Genomic DNA, 27,411 nt, shown 5'->3' with positions numbered 1-27,411 from the left:
ATTGACTGTGCAGAGACTTCTTCACACAATACCTAACTAATTACTCTATTTAATTCCTTGTCCAACTAAACTTAAACTTATGGACCACCTCATTCACAAACATATATATGCCGAACAGATTAGGTCAATTAAAAAATGTTTAACACCTAATAGCTGCGGAACTTGAAAGACGGCATTGTCTGGTTCTTGACTGAAGCCACCTTTGATCATCCTTCTGGAGGGAAAATCAATTGAACTATATATGTTCTGGTAGGATAATAATTTAGTGCGAGTTATTTGTTCTTTCCTTCAGCCTGATCCTTATTTACTGGCATCAGCAGAACCTAATTATGGCTCTAACTACCACTGATTAAATTTTGCATGTGATTGTGTGCCTTTCAAGTTTTAGCAATCCTTGATCAACATTAATATTGGAACCCTTGATCAATACGATAGCAAGTTTCTACTTATCTATGGCAACGATCCTAATCCCACAACAACAAAAGGTAATTAATAAGGGTATCATTGCTGAAACCGAGTCCTAAACTCGAGATAGATAACAAAGTCATCTGCATACAGCTAAATCCATCCATACCATGCCTACTATCCCATTACCATGCCATATATTCATTCGATAATTTAAGCATTCTGTATAAATCACGAAGTTGTATTTTTATGCCCCATATATAAAACCGATTTTGATGGAGAAAACTTTCTAAATAGCACCTAAACTGTTGCCTTTGTACGATTTTGGCCTCTCAATTATAAATTATCACAAATAAACTCTTGAACAAAAGAAAAAAAATTTTAATTTAAGGGCTTCTGTCAACTTTGGCCGTCAGAGGTGACGGAATTAGGCCCAAAAAAATCAACCCATGAAAATAGGCTAAAAAGTCTCGTTGACTGATTGTTTCATCAAGTTAGGGGTAGAGAAGGTGGAAGATAAAGAACAAGGAAGAAGCATTAAACTCCATGTTATTAGTTGACTTAATATAGTTGGGTTTTTTAATCAAATTGTGAGTTGATTTTTCAATTTCGTCAATTTTGTCCCTAATTCCGTTACATTTAATGTCCAAAATTGACAGAAATCCTTAAATTAAGCTCTTTTTTATATATATATATTATTCAAGTGTTTATTTGCAACCATTTATAGTTGAGAGGAGGCCAAAATCAAGCAAAATGAATAGTTGAGGGACCTGCCGGAAAGTTCAGCGATATGATGCTGAAGATATGCGTTCTTAGAGACGAGGGATCAAAAGTCAATATGCCACTTGTTTAATAGCTGCTCATTAAGAAAAACGATTGAATATTCAAAAAAGTTTAGCGATAGGAAACAACTCATCTGTGTGGTACTTCTAAATTCTTCACTTCAAAGTTTCTGCATCTTGGTCAGTTTTACCGGAGTTGAACACATGTTTTCTTCAAATTGCCGGGGTTGAAGTTGAACATGCGTTTTCATCATAATGTGACACTGTAAAAAATTAAAAAAAAAAAAAAAAAAAACTTGGTGGATGTTGCTTTGGAGGATGATAAACTGCTAGTCACTGTTCATAGTTGCTTTTGTATTGCATAAGAAGAGTGCGTAGGAGATTATTGTATAGAATTATAGAACTATTCCAATTTTAAAAAAATACCAGCAGCCGCAGTGCAGTTCTGGTAGGTTGTAATCAAATTTTAACACTCGACAGTGACGTTTTCTGGCTTTTACTGGTGATTTGTCAAGAAAAGCAATATAATGGGATGATCAATTAGGAATGTCGGTTGAGCAACCCGAGGGTCTGAAAATTCTTTAATCAAGTCTTGGCTCTGGATTCTGATACGTCATTTGGATTGCTATTTGTAAGAGCTTTTGTAGAAAAATATAATGTAACGTAACGATTTGATATATGTGAAGTAAAAAGACGAAAGCAATATATCTCAACAGCACTATAATTAAATCCACATTTGACAAGAAGCTCTCATGCCATGCATTTGTGTCAAACTCGATTCTTTCTTAGTGAATTTCAAGAACTTCGTTATGCATAAAATGTATCATTTCGGGTCGATCTACAATGCAATAGCAACAAATTCATCCAGGAAGGAGAATGCATCCTCCCTCGTTATGCCAACAATCTCCAAGGAATTAAGCCACAAAATAGTAATACTTAGTTACAAAATTTATTCCTTCCATATACCAATAATTTACCCTCTCTATACTTCATATCCTCCATATGTATAAACAAAATCAAAGTAGTGCTAGGATTTTTAAGTCCACCAGAACCATAACCATCAACTCTCCAAAATCCACGCTGTCAAATTTTAACAGATGACACAAGAATTGGGATCCTCTTCTGCGCTGTGGACAACATACTGCTGTGTCAAATAGGGATTGTAGCTCCTGTAACGATTCAAAAGCTCAGCAATCTGTTCACTTTCAGACTTCTTTTCGTCTTTCTTCCCATCATCCTTCTTCTCCTCTTTCTTGGGTTCTTCCTTTTTCTTCTCTTGCTCCTTTGCCGGCCCTACTGTCACTATTTCCGTGTGCCAGGATTTTCTCAATTTGCTAACCACATCAACCGGATCAACATCCCCAACCACCGTTAATTTCTTCTCTTTCATGTCAATAGAAAGAGAATCAATGCCTGAATCAACAAAAAGATCTTGTCAGTAAAATCTTGAATAACATACAAATCCCATCTATAATTCGATTCAACTGGGGTACGTCATCATCTCGTAGTACCTGAGAGGCTGGAAACTGCTTTCAAGGCCTTCTGCTTATCTTTGTCATCATGTATGCCCAATTTCACCACCACTTTCTGAGTCCAGTGAAAGTAACTAATGTCAGAACCCAGGCAAAAACATAAAACAATAGTTGTCTGCGATCTCTAAAGATTTCAATCTTCGTGAATCTATAGAAATTGACATCAGCTAAATTTTTGGACCATAGAAAAGTCTGAGGAGAAGAAAGTTAAAGGTTCTCTGTTTTCACTGTATCCAGAGGCCCACAGATCTTACAAAAGTGGGGATTTATTTGGCATCAAAATGCAACAGGAAGAGAACAAGATCATTAGGGACCGGCACTTGAAAATGAACCCAAAAGTTTATGCTCCAAAACAAAAAAAGATCATGTTCAGGGAAAAAGAAAAAGAGCTGTGCATGGGGATAAAGTTGGGTTTTTTAAACATTTTTCTTTTCTTTTCCCCTGAAAAGAAGGGTGAAAGTTAACTATACTTTATTGATTTCTTCACTGAGAAATTTGGGTGAGGATCATGGATGACCCCTGAAGGAAAGTTTTGAAAGAATATCTATAAATAAATCAGTGATATATTACATCAGAGTCTACTAAGATGAGCAATATTATGTGCAAGATGTGTCTGTCAAGCGAACTAAACCGAAAGTGATGATCAAAGAACAAATTGATAGTTAGTATAAAACAAATAAGCACAGAATCAATAGGAAATTTACTAGAAAGAGAGGGAAATTGCACCTTCATATCAGCCATGCTTGCTCTGTACGTGTGTGTGTGTGAAAGAGAGGGAGGGAACTTGACCGAAGACTTGAGAATTATGGAGAGGTTTCGCCAACGGGCAATAGAAAAAACTGAGAAATGAGGATGGGAACCAGGAAATGTGTAATATGAAATGTTCGTAGTACTAGTGTCAAATTATCAAAGTCATTGTCGTTTTTTAGTAACCATGCAAATTTTTATACTAGTATATATATACAACCCAAAAGAAAAAGAATTATGGAGGTGACGAAATCATGAAAAAGGAAGATGGTTGGCATTTGCTTGTTGAACACGGAGAAGAGGCTAATGATGGACTCTTTATAAAAATGGACGTGCTGGTCAACCCTTACTCATGTCCGTCGAGAAAAAATACGTCGATAATTAAACACCGTCTCAAGCAAGGCATTTAATGTTACTGGTCTACAAGGGGTGACTCGGTCCTCCTCCTCCTCTCTTTCTAAGGAGAAAGTTTGCTCCACGTATATACTATATATATATAACAAATCATTTCGGGTCAAACCATTTTCAAGCTTTGTTTGTGTATACTACGTATAATTGAACAAGAACCGGACCGCTGTTTTAAGATGATGAACAAAAAGACTTTTAATCATTAATAATCTATACCAATTCGTTTAATTTTCTGGTCTGAGTATAAATTTTGAAATTTAGCTACTTGGAAGATAGAAAATTGAACTGTTTCTGTACATAATAAGAAGCTTCCCGAGTTCCATGGTTTTTACGGAACGTGTATCCAATCATTTGGACCAAGGAGACTTGGCCAAAAGATCTTGCGAATCTCCAACTTGCTGCTTTCCTAATGATATTCAAATCCAATTTGGTGAAGATTAAGGAGAAAAATAATGAAGGTCAATCGAGTTGAAGCACAATAGTCATCCATAAACGGGGTCGAATGCCCCAACTGGCGGAATCATAAGCTGGTACCCTTTTTTGTGATATAATCAAAACCTACTCGAGGAAATGTTTCTGCGTACTCCTATATGTAATTACCTTGATTTAGGCATAATTACATTACATAATAGAATTAATTAATTAACTAAACAGATTGACAAGCTGTTGAATTGGATGACGATGGCACTTGCGACGGATTAAGTAGGACAAGAAGGTGACAAGCTCAGTGAGGGCACCAATTTCGAATTTTCAATTAATATTAGTTGATGAGATGATAAATCCATCTCTCTAATTTGTGATTTTAGTTGAACCTAAGCTCGGTTGGTTTTATTAGAGGATAGCGACTCCCGTAGGAGTAGGACCCTCCTTTGCTTCTGCTATTGATCGTAACCTTCGAGTTGATCAAAACCGTGATGCGACCCCTGAGGCTCAGTTTTATCGAAAATAATATGAATAGGGGAGAGTCCGACTTCTACTTTGCAAGTGAAATTGAAAAATTGGAGGCGGCGAAGCTCTCTATTGGTTACTAATTATATTAATCAACCGACCTGTCGAAAACTTTTGTTGTTATCGCTCAAACTTTTTTGTCTTGTGATAGATTAATTAACCTGTGATGGGTTGATAGGATTGTGGTGCCTCTTGTATTATTAAGGATTCTTTTGGCGGGAAGATAACGTAACATATTACATATATGATGGATCATCCACAAAACCATAAATAACAAGAAGTTCTTCTTGAAATCACTCAGCTTGTGTTTTGTGAGTATTACAAACCCAAACAATTAAAATTATACTAATCTAATCAGCTTCTTGAAAAGATTCTTGTAAGATCTATATATTGGGGGTACGGTGATTTTTCTGAATTTGGAAAGTATTTGTATTTTGTTGCATGTTTGATGTCATTTATGCCAGTGCAGATTTATCTCTGTTTGGATAGGAGCGTTAGTTTTTCAAATTCAATAAAATTTTTTAAAAATACTGTAAAAGGTAATCTAAAAATTAGTTTAAATTTTTTTAAAATTTTAAAAAACATCTCAAAATATATTCTAGAAACTCTTCTATTCTTAAATATTCCAAAATATTTTCTAAAAATATCCCAAAATATAATCTAAAAACTCTCTGTTATAGTAAAATTTTTCAAAAACACCCTTAAAAACAGCTAATCCAAATGAAATATTGTCTACCGTTGTTTCCCTTTCAACGATAAATTCAAATTTTAATGCGATTCTCGACAAGTCGTCACTCATCCCCCAGGGAGATGAGGGGTAATTGGACGCTTTCATTCGAAAGAAAATTTGGAGTTTTGTGACAACCATGGGATAAGGCCGCTGACAATGCATACGCATGCACGCAATCAAAGCACGCAAATAAATTTCATTTTATCAAAGGAGGCACAGTGACAAAAAAAACAACTTGCTTTAGCAGTCAGTAAACCACTTGTTACCGGTGCACTAATTCGTAATTAATTCTCTCCTTTTCATATATTGTTGTTGGGCCGTCACTTTATTATTCGGTTTAAATGCCAAAAGTTACTGCAAGCAAGTAAAGTGTTCCGACGCTAGATTACGCCGCAAAATGGTTAATACTATTATTTTTGGATTTTGATTTGAAATTGAAAAAAAAAAAAAAAAGGTTTTGGGAGACCACCACTTGGTTAAAATCGACAGGTTTGATGATATGCAAAAAATCTAATGGTGAAGGTACGTATCCAAGCAAAGTTCTGGATTGACTATGGCTGCCCAACGTCATCTTGGCGATAAAGTACCTTTATCATAAAGTCATGCAATCATGTTGCTAAATAATTCTCCTTCACTCGAGGATAAGGAACGCGTAACTTTGATTACACACGGCATAATTTTATTTGTACAACGTGTACCTTTAGTATAAAATTTTGCAAGCCTCACACACGATGTGAAAATCGATGCACAACTTGTTATCTGGACCACACAAAATTTTTTGATCAAATCATGACCTTTAATTGCTCAGCGACGATCAATGACCGCCCCTGCCCCATTTCCTTCACTCGAATTTTTGACTTGTGGATTACTTCTACGCCAAAATTGCATAGATATTGTGATACCAGATCATCACTGCACTTGCATAATGCACATATACAATCCGATAGTGGTTCAGTCCCATCGATTTTTCATGACCCGATTGGATCACCCTTCCTAAAATAGAAGTAGGAATAAATATAAATGATGACAATTAGGGATAGCAACGGGGGCGGATGCCCGTCCCGCGAGGGGAGTAATGGAACGGGGGATGGGGTGAGGCAGAGACGGGGACAAAGGGAATTTTTCTCCCCCGCTTTAAATGGGACGGGGGACGGGGGACGATACCCGCGCTCCATCCCCTGCTTCAATTTATTATTATAAATAAATGTAATATATTATATAATATAATAATAATAAATTTAGAATATTTGACAACTAAATATAACCTTTATCCCATTGCTATCCAAATTCCTTATTGATATTTAACATAAATATGATATGCATTCTATGAAATTCCTAAATGTTATCTATACAATCTTAGTGAATTTTTTAATTTTCTTGGTGTTTTATTGCAACACTTTTCTTGTTTTTTTTTTCTTTTTTCACTTTTTTCAGGTTCGCATTTTATTTTATTTTTTGAATTTAATTTTGAGCTATTAAATAGAAGTTTCTACAAAAAAAATCAAATTATCACCCGTAAGCACCCGCAGGAGAAACAGGACGGAGGGAACGGAGGCAAGGGATGGAGCAGGGACAAAGAGAGAGAGAGAGACACCATCACTGCATATCACTGATTAGAAAATTATGCGCGCTAGAAGTCTTGGTGAATGGTTTTTTAATTAAATGACACTTAAGCAATTTCGCATTTTGATTGCCAATTATTCCAAAAAACAAAAAAAAAATGAAGTTTCTTGATTCGCATTTACTCTTCACATGCTCCACACGAGGCACAAGTTTCAGGTTTAGAACCTTCACTCTTTCTTTTTTGCCGTTATCAAATTGTTATTTCGCAAGCTTGGGAGCAGACACTGATCTTGCTGTCTGGAGTACACATAATCTAATACAGAATAGAAGGTTATATGTATACAAAGGAACCCAAGCTTCCAACAGCTACATAATAGAGACATTTTATACCTTTCTGGGCAAATCGGATTGGTGCCCCGCCAAATGGTCGTAACGCATAAGAGAGAAAAAGTTAGGCAACACCGAAGGAGAATAAAATAAAAGCCAACGAGTTCCAGACAAAGATCCTATTTCTAAGTTCTACCTTCCCACAACAAAAAGGAAGATTTATTGATTGAGCCGCTTGGTCTGATACATCACCAAGGACGCTCTCTGTGACGTTGTGATGCACGCGAGGGTCTGAAACAAAGTTTTCAGAAGAATAAGAAGGTAGAAGTACTGTATAGTGGTGCAATCTTTACCCTCAAAGCATTCATCAAAGAGGCACGTAGAGATATATAAAAACATTACACATGTGCCGAGTAGAGAGTCTGACTCCCTGTCCATGTTAACTAAGCTACAGCCTCAACCGGCAAGGAAGCTCGGGCAATTTCAAGCGCCTCCTCAACTGAAGAAGCATTCTGAAGTTTGGCTTTGTCGACTAAAGGCTGGTTCCTAGCCAGTTTGGGTAGCAATTGGAATTCCTATGAAAAAGTAACAAAAATTATGTCCCAGATTGAGGAACATGGAGAATAATAAGATTAAATTGGCTGCTATTAGCAGTATACTGTCAAATTCCAACTAGAATAATAATGAAAGAGAGCGAAAAGGTCTCCCACTTAATTGCAGAATGCATGCAAGGAAACAGAACCAATGGAATATACCCTCTTGTATCTACCGTTACAACAAGAGCTCAGGGAAAAAAATGTGGTACTACCGTCTCCTTTTCTTTCATATCCTTTTTCCCTTCTAACAAGATTGAGAAACTCCTCAATGTGGAAGGAAAGATAACTGCTAGATGTTATAATGTTACACAAGCTGCTTACAGAATACTCGGATCACCCAAAACAATTTACCAATTCACCCTTCAGTACCAGAGTTATATGCTATTTGAAGCAACAAAGAGAGTTCAAGCATATAATTGGTATTTAAATTTTAAACCTTGACATACGTACAGATAAGCAATTAGCTTCCCTGAATTGTTAAGTCTTTTCTATTATTGTATCTCCAGCAGAACTTCCAACTGATGTATGAAGCATTAGATGTTTAATAAGCACAATTTCATGCATTTAACAAGTTTCAGATTAACTGTTCAGAAGAAAATATACCTCAAGACTTCCACTTTCAAGCAGGACCCCCTTAAGTTTACCTGCAGAGCAACAATACCGTTTAACTCGCACTATCTTTGTTCTCCTTAAAATTTTTCATTAACAAATGCAGAAACGCCCCTTTCCGACCAACAGGGACAGAGGAATGATATGCATGTGCATACACGAGAGAGAGAGAGGGTACCCGAGTCTATCCAAAAAGTTGCAACCTTTGGATCGAAATGCCCAATTTCAACGGTTTCTCCAACTGATGAGAGGGCACAAACTAGTATTTAGGAGAAGCATCACATCAACAAATATGTTTTAAGGGGAAAGGAGACATGGCTTACCATTGTCCCCAAAAAACTGCCACCAGATTTTCCTCGGGCTGCCTTCATATTCAAAAACTCTTGAATAAAAATATGGGAGATAATCATACCTGCATATGATGCAGATTTCAGTAATGACAATGGCAAGCTCTAGAAATGAATATATAGATCATCTGAAACTGTGAGAATTTTCAGACGAAAAGAACACGTTACGTGGAAGTGTTTGCAGTTAGTAATGCCTTGGTACAATGCTGGGCAGATCGCCGAGCATGGTCAACATGCTCAACTCTTGCAATTCGGTTATACATCTGTGTAATATTACATTATATCAAGTTTCAGCCTGCCAATAGATAGAGAGTACTTGTGTCTAACTAAGTAATGATCATACCTTTAAAGGGAATGCTGCTACATCTCCAATAGCAAAAATTCCAGGAACACTTGTTCTGAACTGCCCATCTACCTGAACAAAGAAGTATGAAATAAGTTCTAGCTATGAAGACAAAGATATTCTAGTTCAATAAGATCTCACTATCCTTTTCTTCTTTTCTCGATCAGTCTGAAAGTGAGAAACATGTACATGATATGGTCAGATGCTCTACTCCCTTCCAAACAAAAGAGACTTGATTGCTAGTGGAAAGGCCCAAGCTACACAGACGTGACCCCACAGGTAGAAAAGGTAAATTTCAAGCATAGATCCATCCTAAATTAGCTAAAAGCAGAAAAGAATAAAAAAGGATAAATCTAAGTGGATTAAAAATTTGATATTTGGGGAAACCAAGCAACATTTAGAATATCAGCCGAGATGTTTTGGCACATTAAACCTTTGCACTGAAATCAGAAGGATCATCATGCTAACCTGTATTCCTCCTACTTTGTTATTCAAACCAATGCTATCAAAGGGACTAACAGCAGGTTTTGCTCCAATACCAACAACAACCTGGAGATAAGAGCAAATAAATACACAAATACTTCAGAAAATTCTTCAATTTGACTTGGATTGATTAGTCAAGCAAACATTCTGCTAGCATTAATCACATATCAATTTGGTGTTAATACTAGAAATGACAACGGATATTCTATAAACACAACTAAGTGTTACATTACCGTGTCAGCTTCTATAGTAGATCCATTATCAAGTCTGACGCCAGCGACGTGGCCATCTGAATTAGCTTCTAAACTTTTTATGGAAGCACCCTGAATATGTCATAAATGAGTTATGTTTTACTTGGGCTCCTGCAGGTACGGGGTTCTGTGGTCTAGAGAGAGAAAGGACTAACCTTAACAAATTTGACACCGTTGTCTGAGTAAAGTTGTTCATATTTTTGGGCAAGAGAAGGAGTAAATAACCTTTGCAACAAATGTTCCTCTGGAAATATGATCTGTTTTTCCAAGTAACAACATCAGTCAACTATATCTAGGTAGTTATAATACCAAGAATTTCAGTTAACTAATGATCAGGTTCAACAGGAGTCTAGAGAGTAGACATGTTTCAGACATATCATTTGTCAGGAAAGTAGCTATTACTAGCTAGTTATAATGTGCATGAGCGTTGGCAGCTGCAAAAGGTCAAACAACTATTTAGACAAAAGTATTGATTTTTTGTGCACTAAATCTTTAAGCTAAAACAATTAGAATTTAATTAGGTTAAATTATGACATGACACCTGGTCACTCATCCAAACTACAGAAACTCAGAAAGGTCAAATATGGTTAAACATCAGTTCCAAATGGAAGTAACATGCTTTATCTTCAGTTCATAAGCTATTATTAATACCTAATCTACTATACCCGATATCTCTGTTGTTCACCAGGCTCAAATATCTGAATAGATACTTCAACTATCAACAAAGATTACATATTAAACAGAAACAAATAAAGAACTTACAGTAGTATCAAGTTTCCAGCCAACAGCTGCAGCTGCAACTTCCATGCCAATATAGCCACCGCCAATTACAACAATTTTATTTGATCTCTCCTAAAAAGTGAAATACAACTGTTTTCTCAATTTTGCACAATGCCATGTTCACAGCATTTTCCTTCTTTCTAGAAAACCAAAATAAGCTAGTACCATGTTTCATTAGGTTTAAATTTGTCATATTGTCATCCAGCCAGAGTATAAACAGAACAAAACAAACTATATTTACCAATGAGGATATCAGAGAATCTGCATCAGCAACATCACGGATGTAATGGACACCAGGTAAATTTCCTCCAATTTTCTCTGGAAATCTGAATCCAGTAGATAGGATTTACATGATTGCAGTTCAAAGACTATAATTGGTTTAATCCTCAAATCAGGAATTCAAACTAGAAATACCTGGTAGCCGTGCATCCGGTAGCTATTATAAGGGAACCATACTTGAGCAGTTTTCCTGAATTTGTTGTTAAGGTTTGCTTTTCAATGTCAATGCCTGTTACAGGATCTTCATAAAACATCTGCAGCAAAATAATAAGCTACATGGGCAACAACTTACAAAAAGTGCAACTACCATACATTTCAATAATAATAACTAGCTTATTGTACTTCCAAAACAATTACACTGAGCACATATCCTTATCACTTAAAATTAAGTGTTACTACAAGTTAGTTATTTGAAACGTACATCAATACTCTGAAAAAGGTCACTGACATAAAGCATCAGGGGCTCAATATTAACCATTCTAAATTTAATGCATGCAGCAGAATACTATGACTGAAAGCAATAATGCACGTACCAGAAATGTAAATCACACAATTATCAAATAACTGTTCAGAAAAGACTATAATCATAATCTATATTATTTCAGATGCCCTTCAATAGCTCATACTCTACATGGATTATAAATGTGTCCCAACTCCATAAGAACATGGTGATCCTTAAAAAACGATGAGACTACCTCTATTCCCTGGTCCTTGTACCAATCTGGTGTCTGTCTTTCTCCACCTGAGCCAACGCAAGTGTGGAAACCCTGAGATAGTAGAGATGGTTATTGCTTACTCAAAGAGTAAACAAAAAATGGAAAAGCAATTAATGAAACATACAAGTCAATATCCATATAAACAATTTGCAGAAAACCTAGAAATAGTACTTTGTCATATAGAAGCTGAAACTCAAGCAACTACCCAACTAGCTAACAGAATTACCGAAAAATAAGATCACAACCAGGTATTTACAGATAACGTGGTTTCAATGTCAAATTTATAACAAAAAACCAATCTCATCGACTTACAATATAAGCAAGAAACATCAAATTTCTACTGAGATTACCGGTAAACGTGCTGGCTTTTTGTCTAAAGGAAAAAGATAAGCTTTTGTCAGAGCTGGACGTTCATATGGTGCATGTGCCTGCATTAATACCGGAAACAAAATGTTCACATTCATTCAATTTAGTCCACAAATTTAACTTAAAACAAATCAGAAACATTAGCTTCGAAGCCGGTGTAAAATGACTAGGAATTGAATAATCATCATTGCACTATTCTAGTGAAACAGTAACGTTAACACTAAATATGTGGCATAAAAGGATGACATAGCAAGCCGTATATATAGTATCAGACTATAAATGGAGGTAAAAACGAAGTACCTATGGTCCATTTGGTGATACTGTTTTGTTGCAGTAGCATCTTACACAATTAGAATATTGGCAAGCCTAACCATATGAACCCAAAGTTTTCAAATTTGGTTTGCGCTGTTTAAGCTTGGTGGTATTCTAAATTGAGCTTGAGCTCAAATGAGCTTTTTTCTAGTTTGACTCAAGTAGCTTGATTTATTTATACACTACATACAGTTTGATTTTTACACATACGAACTCTAGCTCAAAACGTGAATGAAAGCCGTTTCTTCCTCTAGTATCCTATCATAGGTACATGAACCAAATTTGATCGATCAGCTCCCATTTAACTGAGTTTAATTTGAATATCAAGTAGCTAGGCTGGTTGGTCCGAGGACCAACACATTATCCGCTTTTCAAATAATCAAAATTTAATCAACCAAACTTACAAAAATTTAAATAAAAATGAAAAAAAAAAAGAAGCAAGAAGAAAAAGGTAGAAGCTAAGAACCTCTTTGGAGACAATGCAAAGCTTTCCATTAGCCACTCCGTGCTCGACGAAAGTCCTAGCTGCATATCCAGCTGCATTTCCCCCTCCCACAATCACAAACCTGTTAAGTGAATACAACATTATAAATAATTCAAAATACCTTTTTTCCTTCTTTTTCCTCCAGAAAAAAAATTGATTAAAGGAGATATCGTTAAAGAACCGACTCTCGATTGTCGTTGGCGAAGGAGGAGGAGGTAGAAGCGGCTACGAAGTTTCTTCTTTGGAAGCGTCTGGAAGGATTAAAAGAAGAACAAGAAGCTGAGGAGTGCAATTCCGGACAAAATAGAGAAAGTCCGTGCTTCAACGACGTCGGATTGGAGATAATGGCGGCCATTGGTAGTACCCTACGGACTGCTGCTGCGAAGGATTTCAAGCAATACAAGGATGAAGAACAACAGATTCAGTGATCGGAATACTTACTATATAGTATAGTATAGATAAAAAGAGAGAGGAGAGAAGGTGGCTTTGAGTTGTACCGGAGGACATCACGGGGGATTAATCTAGAAAGTAGTAGTATTTAATTACTGGTAATGACTGTGTTAGTGAGTGAACGTTAATTATTCAAGTGCTGGCTCTAGCAGGCGTTGAAGAGTCAAAGGCAATTGGCTACTTGGAAGAGACGATCAGGATTTGGCAGGTGAAGGTTTCGGCTTCCCACGGTTCCGAGGGCAGTTGGGGAATGTCAAAACTCGAACCACGTCTTACGACGTCGTCTATAACCTGAATTGCTTCTTCCTTTTTTTTTTTTTTTCGCACCGTGGATGGAACTTGGAAGCACGCAAGCCATTATCCCACAATTTTTGTGCCAAACTTCTGGTATTTCTTGTTATTAATTTTTTTTATATGCAGTACGCAACCGATAAATCCGTAAAGAATTGATAAAAATCAGATGGTTCAATTAATTTTCATTAATTTTTTATTTTTTAAAATAAATATTTCAATTTTATTCAAACTTTTTAATGCTACAGTAAATAAAAAATGATTAAACTTTTGAATCAGAATTTAACCTGTAGAACCGATCGAAATCGGACAGGGATGCTTTCTTGAACACCTTACCTTGGCAGGTTAATTGTAAACAAACACACGAGGTTTAAGCCATTTAAAAATAAATAAATTTACATTAGTCAGGTACAGCAAGTACTTTTATTCATTTCACCATATTGAGCTAAATGCATGGGCTGTGCATGAAAATTACCTATTTGTACGGGGCTGTGCTCAAAAAGATCTATTCCACGATTAATTACACGTTGCCCTCTTGGGGTTCATTTTTCAACATAAGTAGATAAAGAGCCGAAGGCCTCTGATGACCTGGAATGGTTTTCGTCGTCCTCTCACGTGCCGCACATGTGAGTCACCAGCCTCTTTTTTTCCGCGCAATGCGCCAAATACTTCCTCTCTAGGGTTTTCTTAAATTTCCTCCGCCTCCGCCGCCGCCGCCGCCGCCGCTTTCTCTCTTCTCCCCTTCTCTCCTTCGCCTCACTTTTATCCTCAGAAGCTAAACCCATCCCAACAGTCCTTGATCAGATCTTTCCCTCTTCCTCTTGCTCTAAAAATCTTTATTATCTCTCCTTCTCCTTTCCTTCCAACTCTTTGATTTTATTCTTGAATATTACTTCAACTTTTTTATTTTTTTTCTTTATTCTCATGTTTACTGTGCCTGCCTGCCGTCCCCAATTCCCCACTCAACTCGCCACACCGGCTACTACGACCAATTTGTCATGTCTCCCAGCTCCGGACATCACAGAATTTAAAAGCTACCAGTTGCCACGTTCTGCTGGTCCCTAGGCTTTTCTTTTCTATCCACAGCACTCCACGCGTCCATCCGGCCCAAGCTTACAGCTAGATGAAGGAACAAAGCATAGGCCTCCACTACCCGTGCCAACTGCCTATTTGTTCCGTGTTTTCATTTAACATTTGAAGCTTCAAACCCTGTAAACGATACCTAACCTTTTCCACAATCGTCTTTTATTTTCGTTCCTTGGCTGAGAGACTGCCGACTTTGTCTTGGCTGGGATTACTTTTGATTTGTTGACTTTTATTTTTCGGTCAAATATAGAACCGAGAGTGAAGCATTGACTGCTGCTTCCTCTCTATTGTTTCAGGTACTACCTCGGTTCTTCCGTTACTTTCCGTTAATTAGTGATTATTTTTCTCTCTTCTATTTGGTTGCGTCGATGTTTTGTCTTGTTTTTTCTGGAATGCAGCTAGAGTGTAGATATGTGGTGGCCCTCTTAGAGATGATCTGAAAGAAAATATTCAATCCCAGATCTTCAAGCTAAAGTAGTAGAGTGAGGTATGTGCGATTTTCTCTAATTTTTTTCCTAATTATTTCATTTCATAGGATTTTTTTCTGAATTTTCCTGAAATTTTTTTAGAATGGCAATATTGATTTTATTAGAAATGCCTCTACCGAAATTTTTCTGGCTGCTTTTCAAGTTTATTATTGCTAATTAATTGGATTACTGGAATGGACAGGTTGTTGCAGTTAAGCAATTGGATAGAAATAGACTCTAAGGTAACCGGGAATTTTTGGTTGATGTTCTTATGTTCAGTCTTTTATATCATTCTAATCTTGTAAATTTAATTGGTTACTGTGCTAATAGGGACCAGAGGCTACTTGTCTATTAGTTCATGCCCTTGGGATCATTGGAAGATCATCTTCATGGTATCATTTCAGGCATTCTTGTTCATTATCTTGTCAATTGTTTGCGGTTTAGTTATTGCATGCATTTTTAAGTTAAATTTACATGTTTACTGAAATTTACAAACTACATAAATTTTCTTAAGGAAGGCATGATGACTGTGTAAGTTTTGTTTAGTAAGTTAATTGGGTTTTTTCTACTTAAACTAACTTTTATGTTGATTGCTCTTTCTTTACAATAATGCCATTTATAAGGAAAAATAAAATGCAGAACTAATGAAGCCTCAAGGATAGAGCTTAGGCTCAAACTTGCTTATTCTAGGTATGGGGGTCAATATTCGTTTCAGGAAAAGGGGAAAGGTGGTGTTGGGGGCATATAAGTGGCATAGTATGGTGAATGGATGGTTTGGTGTTTTTAATAGTGGTGATAGCTGCTAGCATTGAAGAATCTTAAGTCCTTTAAGGTACTGCCTTCATTATTTTGTCATTTCTCTCCATTTTTTTTCCTTCCATGTTTGAACTATTGTGGTGTTGCTACTTTTTGTAATTATCAGCTGTTCTTTTTGCTTGTTTCATGGTTGTTTGTTTTGATTTTTCTGCCTTGAAATTTTCTGTTGGTTTTTTGTCCGATAAAATCCATCTAAAGATGACTATTATTTGTGTTAGTATGGCTTCTGCCTCCGATTAGTGATGCAAATTTACTTCTTTTTCAATATCGAACCAGCCTTTGCATTTAGAATAATGTCTTCTTTAACTTTCTACCTTTTGTTTTCCCTGTATTCTATACTTTTAGATGATTTATTATTGTTTTCCTATTATTGTTGATCTATTAGGGTTCAGCTGCAGAAAGTGCTTTCTCGGGGATTTGATGAAAGTTCTTGGCCACTCCAAACTAAAACCGGCAGGTATACTCTACAAAAGATAAAAGGGACAATTACCTGCCATATTCACTCTTTTGTAGGTTAATACATACTTGAACATTTAAAATTGTACTTATGAGAAAATTGGAATAGCTACTCAAACTTGGTATATTTGTAAAATTTTGACAAAATTGATAAACATGCTATATTGTTTACATGGTATTTTTCTTACTTGTATTTTGCTAAATGGTTTAAACCATGCCATGAGATAGATGGATATATTCAATGATGCACTGGAATGTTTCTATTTTCATGCTTAATAGTTGCTATTAATTCATTTTCTATCTTCTATTGCAGCTTCTAGAAATAGCTCAAGTTCCTGATGAACATGTGAGATTCAATTTCTTCTGGTTTCTTTACCTTTTAGCGAAATGCTTTTAACTGTTGGCATACTGCATGCAATCTTGTGCAATTTAAACATTGTTTCTTTAAATAACTATTTCTACATAAGAAGGTCCCAGGATTGATGTATGTAGGGGTATAAACACGTTACATATAACCAGTTAGGTTAATCAGTATGGTTGTTTACTTAATGTGGAGTTAGATCCATCGACCTATTTAGGCAACTAAACAAGGGTATCCAGAATTAGCCCATTCTTGATGTAACATCTTTTTCTTGGGTTACACAATTTCATAGGCATCATTTTGATATTAAAGGATTATGCTGCTCCTCTTTTTTTACAGGTGAATGAATTCAAGTTGATAGGGAAGTTCAAAATTTTCAATCCCAACAACTTGTAAGTGTTATGCTTCTCATTTGAAGCTAAAATATTATTTGCTTCAAACACTGTGGGCAATGCTTCCTTCATGGAAAATGCAATGGAATGATATATTTCTGCTATCATATAGATGGGTGAACTTGAAAGCAATCAAAAGACTTGTACAAGAAAGTGCACTGAAGATGGAGATTATTCCAAATCCAAAGGTTCTATTTCTTAACTATCCGTTCTGCATTCTGCCAATGTATTTGTTCTTCTATTTAATTTTGTCTGATTAATAGGAAGTAGATGGGGTGAAAGTTCTTCAACTTGAAACTGCTACTGGCGCTAAAATAAGGATACATTAACCTTATCTCTTGATATTCATTTAAACATCTTTATTTTTCATTTCTTTCCATTTAGGTTTATCAATATGGCATTTCACATTCAGTCTCCTCTCTACCAACAACCAAAGGTAAGAAGTAAAATCATTTACTTTCAGCCCCCACCCCCAATCAGTTCTTTGATCATGCTATTGAATTCTGTTTTGAATACTATATGAATTGCTATTTATTCATGCATTTAACCTTTACAGTCCGACCTGTACACTTTGTCTGATGACGGCTATGTGGTCTGCAACGAGGCTAGGAAAAATCCAACTAACCCAACTATGAATTGGGACCTGAATTTAAGAAGGTTGAGATTTTAGCCCCCTATCTTTCTCCACAGGTTGAATTGTTTATATAGCTAATTGTTTTTTTCACTTTTTTAGGTAGGCAACTTCTTAAGTCGTATCAAGTCTATTCCCAGTATTGTTGAACTAGACAGCCTAAAGATGAGTGGTGATGGTGGTTTGGATCTGGTATCACCCTGAAGGTAATACAAACTAACTACTTGTCTCCCTATTACTCTGTTTCCCTGTTACCCTGTTTCTGAAGCTTTATGGATGTATCTGTTCCTTGAAGATTTTCTTGTGATGTGGCAATTTGTGGTTGTACAGTGGTTTGTTATTTCTTATTTAGTGTCCATATGGCATATGCATTAATTTCTTCTTTTCTTTTCTTTTTCCCCTTGTTTTAAGGGGAAAGTGACAATAACTGCAAAACCTGGAACCAAATTAGAAATTCCAGACAAAGTTGTAATTGCTGATAAGGTAATATATGCAGCCGACTGCCTTAAAAATTTGGTTCACCGATTCAAAAAAAAAATTGGTTCATGGTGCATAGCAATTTGGCTTTACATTCTCTATCTATTGCCAGGTTATAAATGGCCTTGAGGATATTTAAGAGGTCTAATTCTCTGGAAGTGATGCATAGTTTTGCCATTTTTAACGTTGAAAGAAATATTTGTTTCCATTTGTTTTCTTTGTGCAATTTTTTTTTAAAGAGAAGGTACTGAAAATTCGAAAAGTGATTGACTACTTTTGAACTATTTAAAAATATTATTTGAGAGATATTTGGTGAATTATGGTCCATAAGAAAGAATAATTGGCACTGAGAATATTTCAAGCAATAAAAGATGAAATCCCTTCAAAAGTTGTATAATTGAAATTACATTGTTGATGTTAAGTTCCAAATTTTGAACTTTAAGTATCATCAACTCCAAACTTCATATTTATAGGGTGAACTGGTGGTTTAAGAATTATTCTCAATTTCGCAGAATGACGTTGGATGTTAATGTAGGAAAAATTTAATCTGATTGAAAAATTCTTTTGTAATAATCCATTGTTCATTCTCTTCTGCTTGTTATACATGTACTTAACCCAAATCGTCATTTGGTTTTTTGTAGGACTGGTTCCAAAACTGAGCTTGCTCCAGTTTCAGTTTCAACAGGTTCTCGCACTGATGCAATACCATATTCTGGGAAATATGATGGGGTAGTTGGCATGTTGGGTACAATAGAAGCCATCAACGTTCTAAAGCGGTATGTTGGCTAAATTGGCTTGACTGACTCTTGTTAGCCCTCTTGAATTCTTAAATTGTACCATGGCCCAAAATTCAAGGTTGCAGTTGTTTGCTGGTTTGCTTTACCTAAATTTTTCGCTTGTTCGATGGTAGGTAATTTTTTTACGGAGTTGGAATCTTAGAGAATTGCCTTTCCCCCCTACTCCTTTATGTGTTTCTTGGATCCTTGCTTTACTAATGCTGCTATGCAATGGTCTTAATGCTAATTTTTTCATCTTTTTTCCTTGTATGCTTTGTTCTTTCCCTTATGCTAAATATCTGGCTGTGATTGTTTGCTGCTTTTTGATGTTTTATCTTTTCTGGAGTTTTGTTTGATTTCTTTTGGATTTTTCATAAGAGATGTTAAAAAGTAGGAACAAGTTTTTGGATACAAATCTGGAGAAAGTTTGTGGAGCTTCCCACACATTCATTTGGCAACCAAGATACACGTGATGCTTTGTCTGCAGCAATCCACCATGAGAACAAAGCTGTCATGTACCACTGCAAATATCCGCTTTTAAGGTTTATTGATGACTTCATTTTCATGTCAACGTCAAAGAAACGGGCCTCTTTGTTATTCTCCCGGTTGCAAGGAGGATTTCATGGATACAACTGCTATATGAATAAAGGGAAATTTGGTGTAAATTTTGATATGGATCATGTATCAGGATTCAGGTCAAATATACTCTATATGGGTTAACTCTATGGTTGACCATAGAGTAAATTTTGAAATGAAGCTTATGGATTTGAAGCTCAAGATAAGATAGCTGATTTGGATTCCTATTTTCGTGAAACAATTTTGCCTCCTACTTATTCATGTATATTTATATTTAGCTGTGTACACAAATTATTAACTGACAAACATTTTTGTTCCATGAATCCATATGTCTAAGTGGGCATATTTTCTGTTTATCCCAACGCGCGCAGCGCGTTTTGTGCCTCCTAGTTATCTACAAAGAGACAGACGGATAGACAGAGTCCTTGACATCGGAACTTAGTAGTTACTAGTACATATACTTAAAAAGGGATCGAAGGGGAAGCAGCCATAATTTATGTGGATCCTCGTCCTCTTTCATGTATCATCATGATGAATGGATATCCAATTGGTTCATGTTGTTTTCCTTTGCTTTAATTTGTTCATGCTGTGCCATTCCGTTGCCTGTGGTTAACTTCCAACATATCCAAAACTAGTTATTTTGTCCGTTATTTATGAGCTTCATGGCAACTATTGGCACAAAAGTTAGTTTCTGAAACTAATTTGTATTAGGGGTGAAAACTATCCGAATCGAGATTTGGTTTAACCGAGTTGAGTTTCAATTTAGTTTCATAAAGTTTGAACTCGCACTCGACAAACTTTCAATGTATAGTTTGAGGTCGAACTCGAATTTATTTTTTTTTAAAAAAAAAATAATTAATTTTTTTTAAAAATGACCAAAATAGTAATTTTTCTAAATAAATAATAAAATATTAGAGATATATATATAACTTTACTATTAAAATAAAAAAATTTATATATATAATATATATATAATCGAGTCGACTCGTGAGCTAACAAACTGAATATCTTTAAACTCGAGTTCAAACTTGTGTTTGACTTGATCAATTCGAGTTCGATATTGACCGAATTCAAGTCGAACTCGAACTCGAGCTGCTCGTGAGCGGTTCGTAAGTTATTCGATTTGTTTGCAGCCGTAATCTGCACCAATTGATACAAACATTAATCATTCTCAATTTTCTACAGGTTTTGGAATCAAAACAAATACTGTAGAAGATATTAGATGTACGTGGAATGTCATGCAAACTGTTTCATAAATGTTTTCCAACCGTGCGGATGACAAAAACACATACATACATAGATAGACACACACACTAAGGTTCCGTTTGATAAAACTGAATCTGAATTCTGAATTCTGAAATATGAAATCTGAATACTGAAACAATTAATTTGCTAAATTTTAAGCACTGAAAAGAAATATATGAATGTCTGAATTTTAATGTTAAACCTATTTATACTGTTTGATAAACATTTATAACTGAATGCTTAATAAGTTAAATTTGACAAATTTGCCCTTTTATCTTTTCATCCAAAAAAGAAATAGAACCTATGATTTAATTAGCTACAAAGGTTAGGTATGAAAATGACAATATTTATTTTTAAATCAAATTAATATAAAAGATGAAATATATTATATGAGGAGTATGGAGAAGATGTAAAAATCATTCAAAAGGGAGAAAAAAGAAATAGAAAATCATTAGATAGAGAATATTAGATTGTTTAATTAGAAAAGAATTTTGAACATAATTAACAAACAATGGTAGATTTGGTAGATAAGATAAGACAATTGAAGTAATTCTATTGATTCTTATCAGAATTAAGCATTTAGTTAGGATTCTTGTGCTGAAAAAAATAGACACAAGTTCAGCACTATTTAACAAGTTCAACAAATGGATTTTCATTTATCAAACGCTCAAAACATCTGAATATCTGAAAAAATTCAGATTCAGCACTTTTTTATGTTATCAAACAGAGCCTAATAGTTTAGCACATCCCATTTGGCCAAGGCTTCTGTACATTCTGTTTTATGAAGCATTTGTCCAAATGTCATGAACAAGTAACAGTGCGTAAAACAAGGATGCCTCCAATTTAGATCCACCGAGAAGGGGCAGTTAAAGCTCCCTGTAGAATTCAGTTAATGTTAAAATGAAACCCTTTTTTTATTCTTGGTTGAGTGAAAGAATACATGGTGGCACAAGATTCCAAATTGAATGACGACGAGTCTACTCGGAGGGTGATTCATTTGGGCTAATTAGTGCCATCAAAAATTGGATAAATTTATGTATGCATTGTGAGTGCAGATATTTTGTTTAGATTGTCAAGTCTGGATAATATCACAGATACAAAACACAAATTTCAGGATTGAACAAAGATTACATGCCATCTATTAATACCTGCTAGTACAAGAAATATTCTTGCATTAATAGTATCTAAAAACAATTAATCGGATGATTCACTTCACCACCAAAAGAACCAAAAAGTTGGAGGTGGCAGCAAGAGCATCAAGGCCCCAGTCAGGGCTGAAGAGTCAAATATTGGGATCAATCAGTATGGTACTAGCACTTCAACCAGAATCAGCTAACCTTTTCAAGAAAAAAAAACTAGTATCAAACCTTTTCATGATCAACGGGGAACCAACAAACATTTACATATTCAACTGGGGAAGAACATTTGAATCTACTAAACACGCTCAAATCTCAATTGAAACGTGCCTGCCTACACTCTCAACATGGAACTGGTGTGGACATTTTACCAACTTGATCAATAACATCAAGAACCTCAGCTCTGCTCCTCACAATCCGATGAAACACCTCTCTAACCTGTTGCTGAAGTGGCACCAATCCCTCCTCCATTTTAAGGCAAATGTCTGCCATCTCCGCTACCTGCACCGCCACCTCCTCCACCTTTGCATCCTCCAACGGAAACTGAAAAGAATCAGCAAATTCAACCAGGCTCAGCGCAACCTTCTCCATCCTCTGCATCTCCTCCAACAATCCAGCAGTGCCTTTCTTCTCCTTTTTCTTCCATTCCTCTCCAATTTTCTCCTGAAGCCCAATCAACGGCTGAGCCCAGACCAATTGCCTGGGCACGGGCAAATGGGTGGCCAGCCCAGTCCTCTCCTGACAAGGGACCGCGGCCACCAGAGACCACATCACGAAAACCAAAACCGCACTCATAATATATACCGGAAGCGCCAGCCCAGCTGCCTCCGCCCCACGTGGCGGCACCAGATTAGAGGACATGGCTTGGATCTGTTTGGCAGAGGACCAAGACTTAGCCACGGACCAAGACAGCGACCGGAAAGTCCCGGCAGTTTTATCCTTGGGGTTATGACCGTAATTTGCAGCGGCGCCACCACCACCACGGCGACCAAAAGACCAAGCACGCTCCGTGGCTTTGTGACTGCTGCTGTTATTGCTTTCTTTGTCATCAAAGGCCATGGAAGTGAGGAGAGTCGAGAGAGCCCTTTTGGCGCGTCTGACCTGGCCTTCTCCAATGGGACGTTGCTCGAGGGCGGTGACGGCAATCTGAGCGAGGCTTTGCCAGTGACGGAGGAGCTCGATGCCGTGAGTGACGGCGTTGCAGACGTCAAGGGCCTTTATGGCCCTGTCTAAAAGATCAGGGATGAGTTTGTCGAGAGGAGGCTTGCAGAATTGGGAAGGATCACGACCCATGATGAGAACGGCTTTGAACTCCGCCTCGCAACAGAGAAAAACGTCGAGGAGCTTGCGAAACCAGGAGATGGAGAGCATGGGTGGGGGCGGTGGTGGGCCGTGGTCAGCGGATGGAGAATCCACGGAAGTGGAGGATGGCTGGTCAGTGTTAGTATCATTGTTGTTGGCGTGGTTTTTGGGGGTACTGGAGACAGGGGCAGGGGCATGCGCGGGAGGGGGAGCGGGAGCGGGGCAGGGGGTGGGGGTGGGGACGGGGAGGAGGTCGGACAAACGATCAGCTACGTGTTTTTGGAAGAGTTCGAGGTCTTCGAGCTCGAGGTTGGGGTCGGCAACCTGGTTGCGGCGGATGCTGATGCGGTTCAAGAATGAACCCTGGTTGTCGGTGGCCGGCATCTTTTGAATGCTCGATGATGATGCTTACAGGGGCTGTTTTGCCTGTGGAGATTATATTTCAGGTTTTGAATTTTGATATAGGGAGAGAAAATGCAGGGAAATGAAGAAAGGGAAGGAGAAGGAGATGGAGGGGTTGGTTTTGGCAGTTAATATTCGGAGAGAGAGATAGCGGAGGGAAGAGAAGTGAAATGAATGGATGGAGAATTGCCTTCTTGTTTTTGTCGGGTATCAGACCATTTCTTCTTCTTCTTTGTCTCGACTTTGGACATTGACTGGGTACTTCTTTGTTTTCTTATTTTCTTTCTTTCTCCTCTTTTTTTTTTTTTTGAATTTTCCGAAGTAAGGAAATCAATGAGCGTCCGACAGTCTTGTCATTAATTCGTGAGTATTACAAATGATTTATCTCGTTTCTTATTTGTTGAATTTTAGTGCCACTTCTTGAAGTTAATTACATATAAATAATTTTTTTGACATTGCTTAATGTTCCATATATGCAGCACCACGTGCGAGAAAAATAAAATTCGAAAATTTTGACAAAATGCCTTAACATTTCTTAAATATTATAGCAATGTGTTGGCTGTTGAAGTACATATTTTGACACAATAGGTCGTGTCTTCGAATTAAATTATGGGTGTAAAAATTATATTGATTGGTAAATAAGTGACTTATATTCTTTTTTTTTTCTTTTAAAAATTGTCTTATAATCTATAAACATATCATAATTAGTTGTGGTGATTGGGGCCGAAATTATTAAAATCACCCACAAAAAAAATGTATCTCTATTGTTTTCGAATTTAAAAAAAAAAAAGAAACAGACAGAAATGTACGTGTGTCTATAGGTCTTATTCTATTGCAAACATGAAATCATCATTTAATTTATTTGAAATTTCGTTTCCTTTTCCATAAGTTATTAATAACATTGATCACGACCCGCCTCTGAATTTTGCGCTTTCAATAGGCGAATTTCACTAATATCAAAGGTCACTAAATTTGCCGGGCAGCTAAATGACTTTCAAGTAACTATATAAATCCTACGTAACAAAGACACTCAGGAAAATGGTAAAAATTAGCAGACGATATTTGCAAATTTCAACATTTCATCAGCACAGAAAGTCACAAAAGCCAAGGCGTTGAATGCGTTGTTATTGCCAGATGGACAGTGTTCGCGTAACGACGAATTCAATTGCTTAAAAAAGATCTACACATGCACTAGCCAAAAAAAAGATTCTAAAGCGAAAGCCAAACAGGAGATGTCAATTTCTTGTGGTCGGGGATGGAATGTCCATCTACTTTGACTGAGTGAATTGAATGGCCAAGGCCTTCCAATTCCTGTAACATCTCCCGCACGATCCGGACTTGGGAGTTAGCAGTTGGACGACAGGTACTCGACGGTTAAAGCCGTGAACTTATTGTTGCACCATATCATGTCACATGCTTAACCAACAACCCTTTGGGCTATTTTTAAATTTTTGTGGGGGGTGAAAATTCAAGAATTTTAAACCTTATCTCCCGTCAATGTACCATTATACATGATTTCTTCTAAATTTATATGTGTGCGTATTGCATCGTTGCACCCTGATTCGGCGGTAGTTCGATCCCTGTCAGATTCTTTAGACCCCATTGGACCTCTTTCCTCTTAATATAGTGGTTCAATCTCCGTCGATATCATATCATATGCTTCAACCGTAGCACAAACTTTAAACTAATGCCCCATTCCAATACTAAATTACTAATACTAATAAACCTTAATAGATGCTAGAGTCCTTTAAACTTAGAATGTAGCGATTTCAATTTGTTAAAACTATGGATTGGATGATGTTTTATAAATTTAAGGAACAGTTCTCTAAAAGGGATGATGCAATTTAATTTCACTGATTAAAAAATGTAGACTGCTATTATTTTTTGAATAATCCAATCCACGTCATTAAATTTAAATTGAAGGGCTAGTTCCCTATAATGTTCCTAAACTTAAAATCAATATTCCAAAATTGTGAATTGGAAGTCAACAATTATTGTTGATGATCGCTACACAACTCTTTTTCTCACTCAATCATAATACTGACAAATGGAATCGCTGCATCTTAAGAAATCTTCACACTTGTGGTAATGCCTCATAGCAAATATTGTAGGCGATGGCTTAAAAAACTCATTTCGGATTCATTGGTTAATCATGACTTAAAAACTAATGGCCAAGATAGCATATGATTATCCTGAAATACTACTATATTGTAGGCGGTGGGGAGGCACTCTTAAACTGTGAATTTGTTTTGTTCAAAATAACAGGCTCCCTCTGTCACCATGCTTTTACGACCATTGACGTATAAGAATTGGGATAAACAAGCACAAGGTTGATCAAGATTGTCTTATAGCTATTAAGATAATTATGTTTTATCAAGAAAAAAAAGAGATTAGAGATAATTGCATCAGCAGGTGGGGGGAATATTCATAGATACAAGATCACCAATCTGGCAGACCACAGACAGAAGTGGCTTGAGCTACAGAATAAATTAATCAGCAAAGGGCAGATTTTGGGGAGCTGAATCCATAGACATGGAAAGCACTATAGACCAGACGAAGTTACAACATAAATTATTCCTCCCAATGATGATGATCACTTGGTGGACCCTTATATTTCGCAACCGAATTTGACGGCGTCAATTTACCATGTAATCTCTCAAAGGAGTTATCCAGGCTAATCAAATCAGATTAACTTAATTGCCGGGAAATTTTCAAGTTAAAAAAATTATACTCAACTAGTGACAGTGTTCAGTCAATTAATCACACACTACTAATCACCAGTTCATCAGCCTCTCTGGCCTGAATGACCAATTTTGTTAAAAGGATTTGCTCACATGGATCAGTACTTCTTTGCTGAACATTTGCTTCAATCTCCCCACGAGCACCAAGTAAGTAATAACTTGGAGTGGATTATCCTGCTATTTTACCCTAATAGTTTTCGTCACATGCTGTTTCTCATTTGGATCATCATTTTTTTTCAAAAATTTTTTACGTTCTCAATTACCTTCTTACTTTACATACATTAAATCGTTGTATTACATTTTTTTTCTTATAAAAATTCTAAAAAATAAAAATTCAAACGGGTTCTAAATTACCTCTCTAGTCATTCATGTTTTCAAAACTGTTTACTTTTACGTTGATTAATGTCAATTACCAACAGCAGTGGCCAACAACATGAGCGAAACATCAAAAGTCATTTGGCAAATTTGTGATAGGAGTTGCTGCAATTTAACATGAGTGAAACATCAACTCAAGTTTGTTTCAGGCAAAGATAACAGTCTAATACTCCATTCAAGGCCCCTGGGTCTACCTTTTCTTTAGTTTATTGTAAAGATGAAGTAGGTGTAAAATAAAATTTACGGTATCGAAGAAAAAATAATACTCCATTCAAGTTGGTTGCACTAGCGTACAAAGGAGACGAGTTGAAAGTCAAAGGCTTTTGAAGCTATTGACCTTGACCCGAAATACATAGCTTAGGATCCCATGCGATCTCTTCGTCATTCGACCTTCCTCCTGTTGTAGAATTCGTTTTTCTGATT

The 27,411-nt window shown here is 36.5% G+C and overlaps 4 protein-coding genes across 5 annotated transcripts; 1 reads left to right on the top strand and 3 right to left on the bottom strand.

Annotated features, from left to right (window-relative positions):
- Window positions 1–1,975: 1,975 nt before the first annotated feature.
- LOC113779718 (heavy metal-associated isoprenylated plant protein 39-like) lies at window positions 1,976–3,655 on the bottom strand. Its single transcript, XM_027325414.1, has 3 exons — window positions 3,446–3,655; window positions 2,699–2,774; window positions 1,976–2,600 (listed from the first exon to the last, which is right to left on the bottom strand). The coding sequence occupies exons 1-3, from the start codon at window positions 3,458–3,460 to the stop codon at window positions 2,278–2,280; spliced, it is 414 nt and encodes a 137-aa protein (XP_027181215.1). The 5' UTR covers window positions 3,461–3,655; the 3' UTR covers window positions 1,976–2,277.
- A 3,757-nt stretch (window positions 3,656–7,412) lies between these two features.
- Window positions 7,413–13,638, bottom strand: LOC113779804 (monodehydroascorbate reductase, chloroplastic/mitochondrial). Of its 2 annotated transcripts, none has more exons than XM_027325527.1 (18): window positions 13,506–13,638; window positions 13,194–13,386; window positions 12,991–13,090; window positions 12,197–12,274; window positions 11,826–11,897; window positions 11,266–11,384; window positions 11,093–11,177; window positions 10,834–10,923; window positions 10,227–10,328; window positions 10,054–10,143; window positions 9,806–9,886; window positions 9,338–9,409; window positions 9,163–9,257; window positions 8,971–9,059; window positions 8,826–8,888; window positions 8,642–8,682; window positions 7,845–8,017; window positions 7,413–7,733 (listed from the first exon to the last, which is right to left on the bottom strand). In XM_027325527.1, the coding sequence occupies exons 1-17, from the start codon at window positions 13,513–13,515 to the stop codon at window positions 7,886–7,888; spliced, it is 1,512 nt and encodes a 503-aa protein (XP_027181328.1). In that variant the 5' UTR covers window positions 13,516–13,638; the 3' UTR covers window positions 7,413–7,733; window positions 7,845–7,885. The 2 variants fall into 2 exon arrangements, with proteins under 2 accessions (XP_027181328.1, XP_027181329.1); XM_027325528.1 differs by having other exon boundaries at window positions 13,194–13,383.
- A 1,213-nt stretch (window positions 13,639–14,851) lies between these two features.
- Window positions 14,852–17,656, top strand: LOC113780903 (UTP--glucose-1-phosphate uridylyltransferase 2-like). Its single transcript, XM_027326686.1, has 8 exons — window positions 14,852–15,322; window positions 15,505–15,544; window positions 15,633–15,694; window positions 16,504–16,575; window positions 16,895–16,920; window positions 17,275–17,327; window positions 17,440–17,515; window positions 17,591–17,656. Exons 3-8 carry the CDS (start codon window positions 15,661–15,663, stop codon window positions 17,654–17,656), a joined length of 327 nt encoding a protein of 108 aa, XP_027182487.1. The 5' UTR covers window positions 14,852–15,322; window positions 15,505–15,544; window positions 15,633–15,660.
- A 4,528-nt stretch (window positions 17,657–22,184) lies between these two features.
- LOC113781024 lies at window positions 22,185–24,037 on the bottom strand. The gene is made up of 2 exons (XM_027326851.1): window positions 23,690–24,037; window positions 22,185–23,599 (listed from the first exon to the last, which is right to left on the bottom strand). The coding sequence occupies exons 1-2, from the start codon at window positions 23,852–23,854 to the stop codon at window positions 22,511–22,513; spliced, it is 1,254 nt and encodes a 417-aa protein (XP_027182652.1). The 5' UTR covers window positions 23,855–24,037; the 3' UTR covers window positions 22,185–22,510.
- Window positions 24,038–27,411: the final 3,374 nt, after the last annotated feature.

The sequence above is a fragment of the Coffea eugenioides genome, chromosome 8 (assembly GCF_003713205.1).
Source record: "Coffea eugenioides isolate CCC68of chromosome 8, Ceug_1.0, whole genome shotgun sequence".
NCBI lineage: Eukaryota > Viridiplantae > Streptophyta > Magnoliopsida > Gentianales > Rubiaceae > Coffea > Coffea eugenioides.
This window is presented reverse-complemented; position numbering and strand designations above follow the sequence as displayed.

Bases quoted from the DNA above. Each gene is read 5' to 3' on its own strand.
- LOC113781024 (XM_027326851.1), bottom strand. From the start codon at position 23,854: ATGCCGGCCACCGACAACCAGGGTTCATTCTTGAACCGCATCAGCATC. The intron at 23,600-23,689 runs GCTCCCGCTCCC...AACACTGACCAG, and splicing joins CCACCCCCACCCCCTGCCCC to CCATCCTCCACTTCCGTGGA.
- LOC113779804 (XM_027325527.1), bottom strand. The intron at 10,329-10,833 runs GTAAGTTCTTTA...TTGGAAAAACAG, and splicing joins GCTGGAAACTTGATACTACT to ATCATATTTCCAGAGGAACA. The intron at 9,060-9,162 runs GTAACGTGTTCT...CATCATATGCAG, and splicing joins CTAACTGCAAACACTTCCAC to GTATGATTATCTCCCATATT.
- LOC113780903 (XM_027326686.1), top strand. From the start codon at position 15,661: ATGCCCTTGGGATCATTGGAAGATCATCTTCATG. The intron at 16,576-16,894 runs GTATACTCTACA...TGCAGCTTCTAG, and splicing joins CTCCAAACTAAAACCGGCAG to AAATAGCTCAAGTTCCTGAT. The intron at 16,921-17,274 runs GTGAGATTCAAT...CTTTTTTTACAG, and splicing joins CTCAAGTTCCTGATGAACAT to GTGAATGAATTCAAGTTGAT.
- LOC113779718 (XM_027325414.1), bottom strand. The intron at 2,601-2,698 runs GTACTACGAGAT...TTGTTGATTCAG, and splicing joins AGCAGTTTCCAGCCTCTCAG to GCATTGATTCTCTTTCTATT.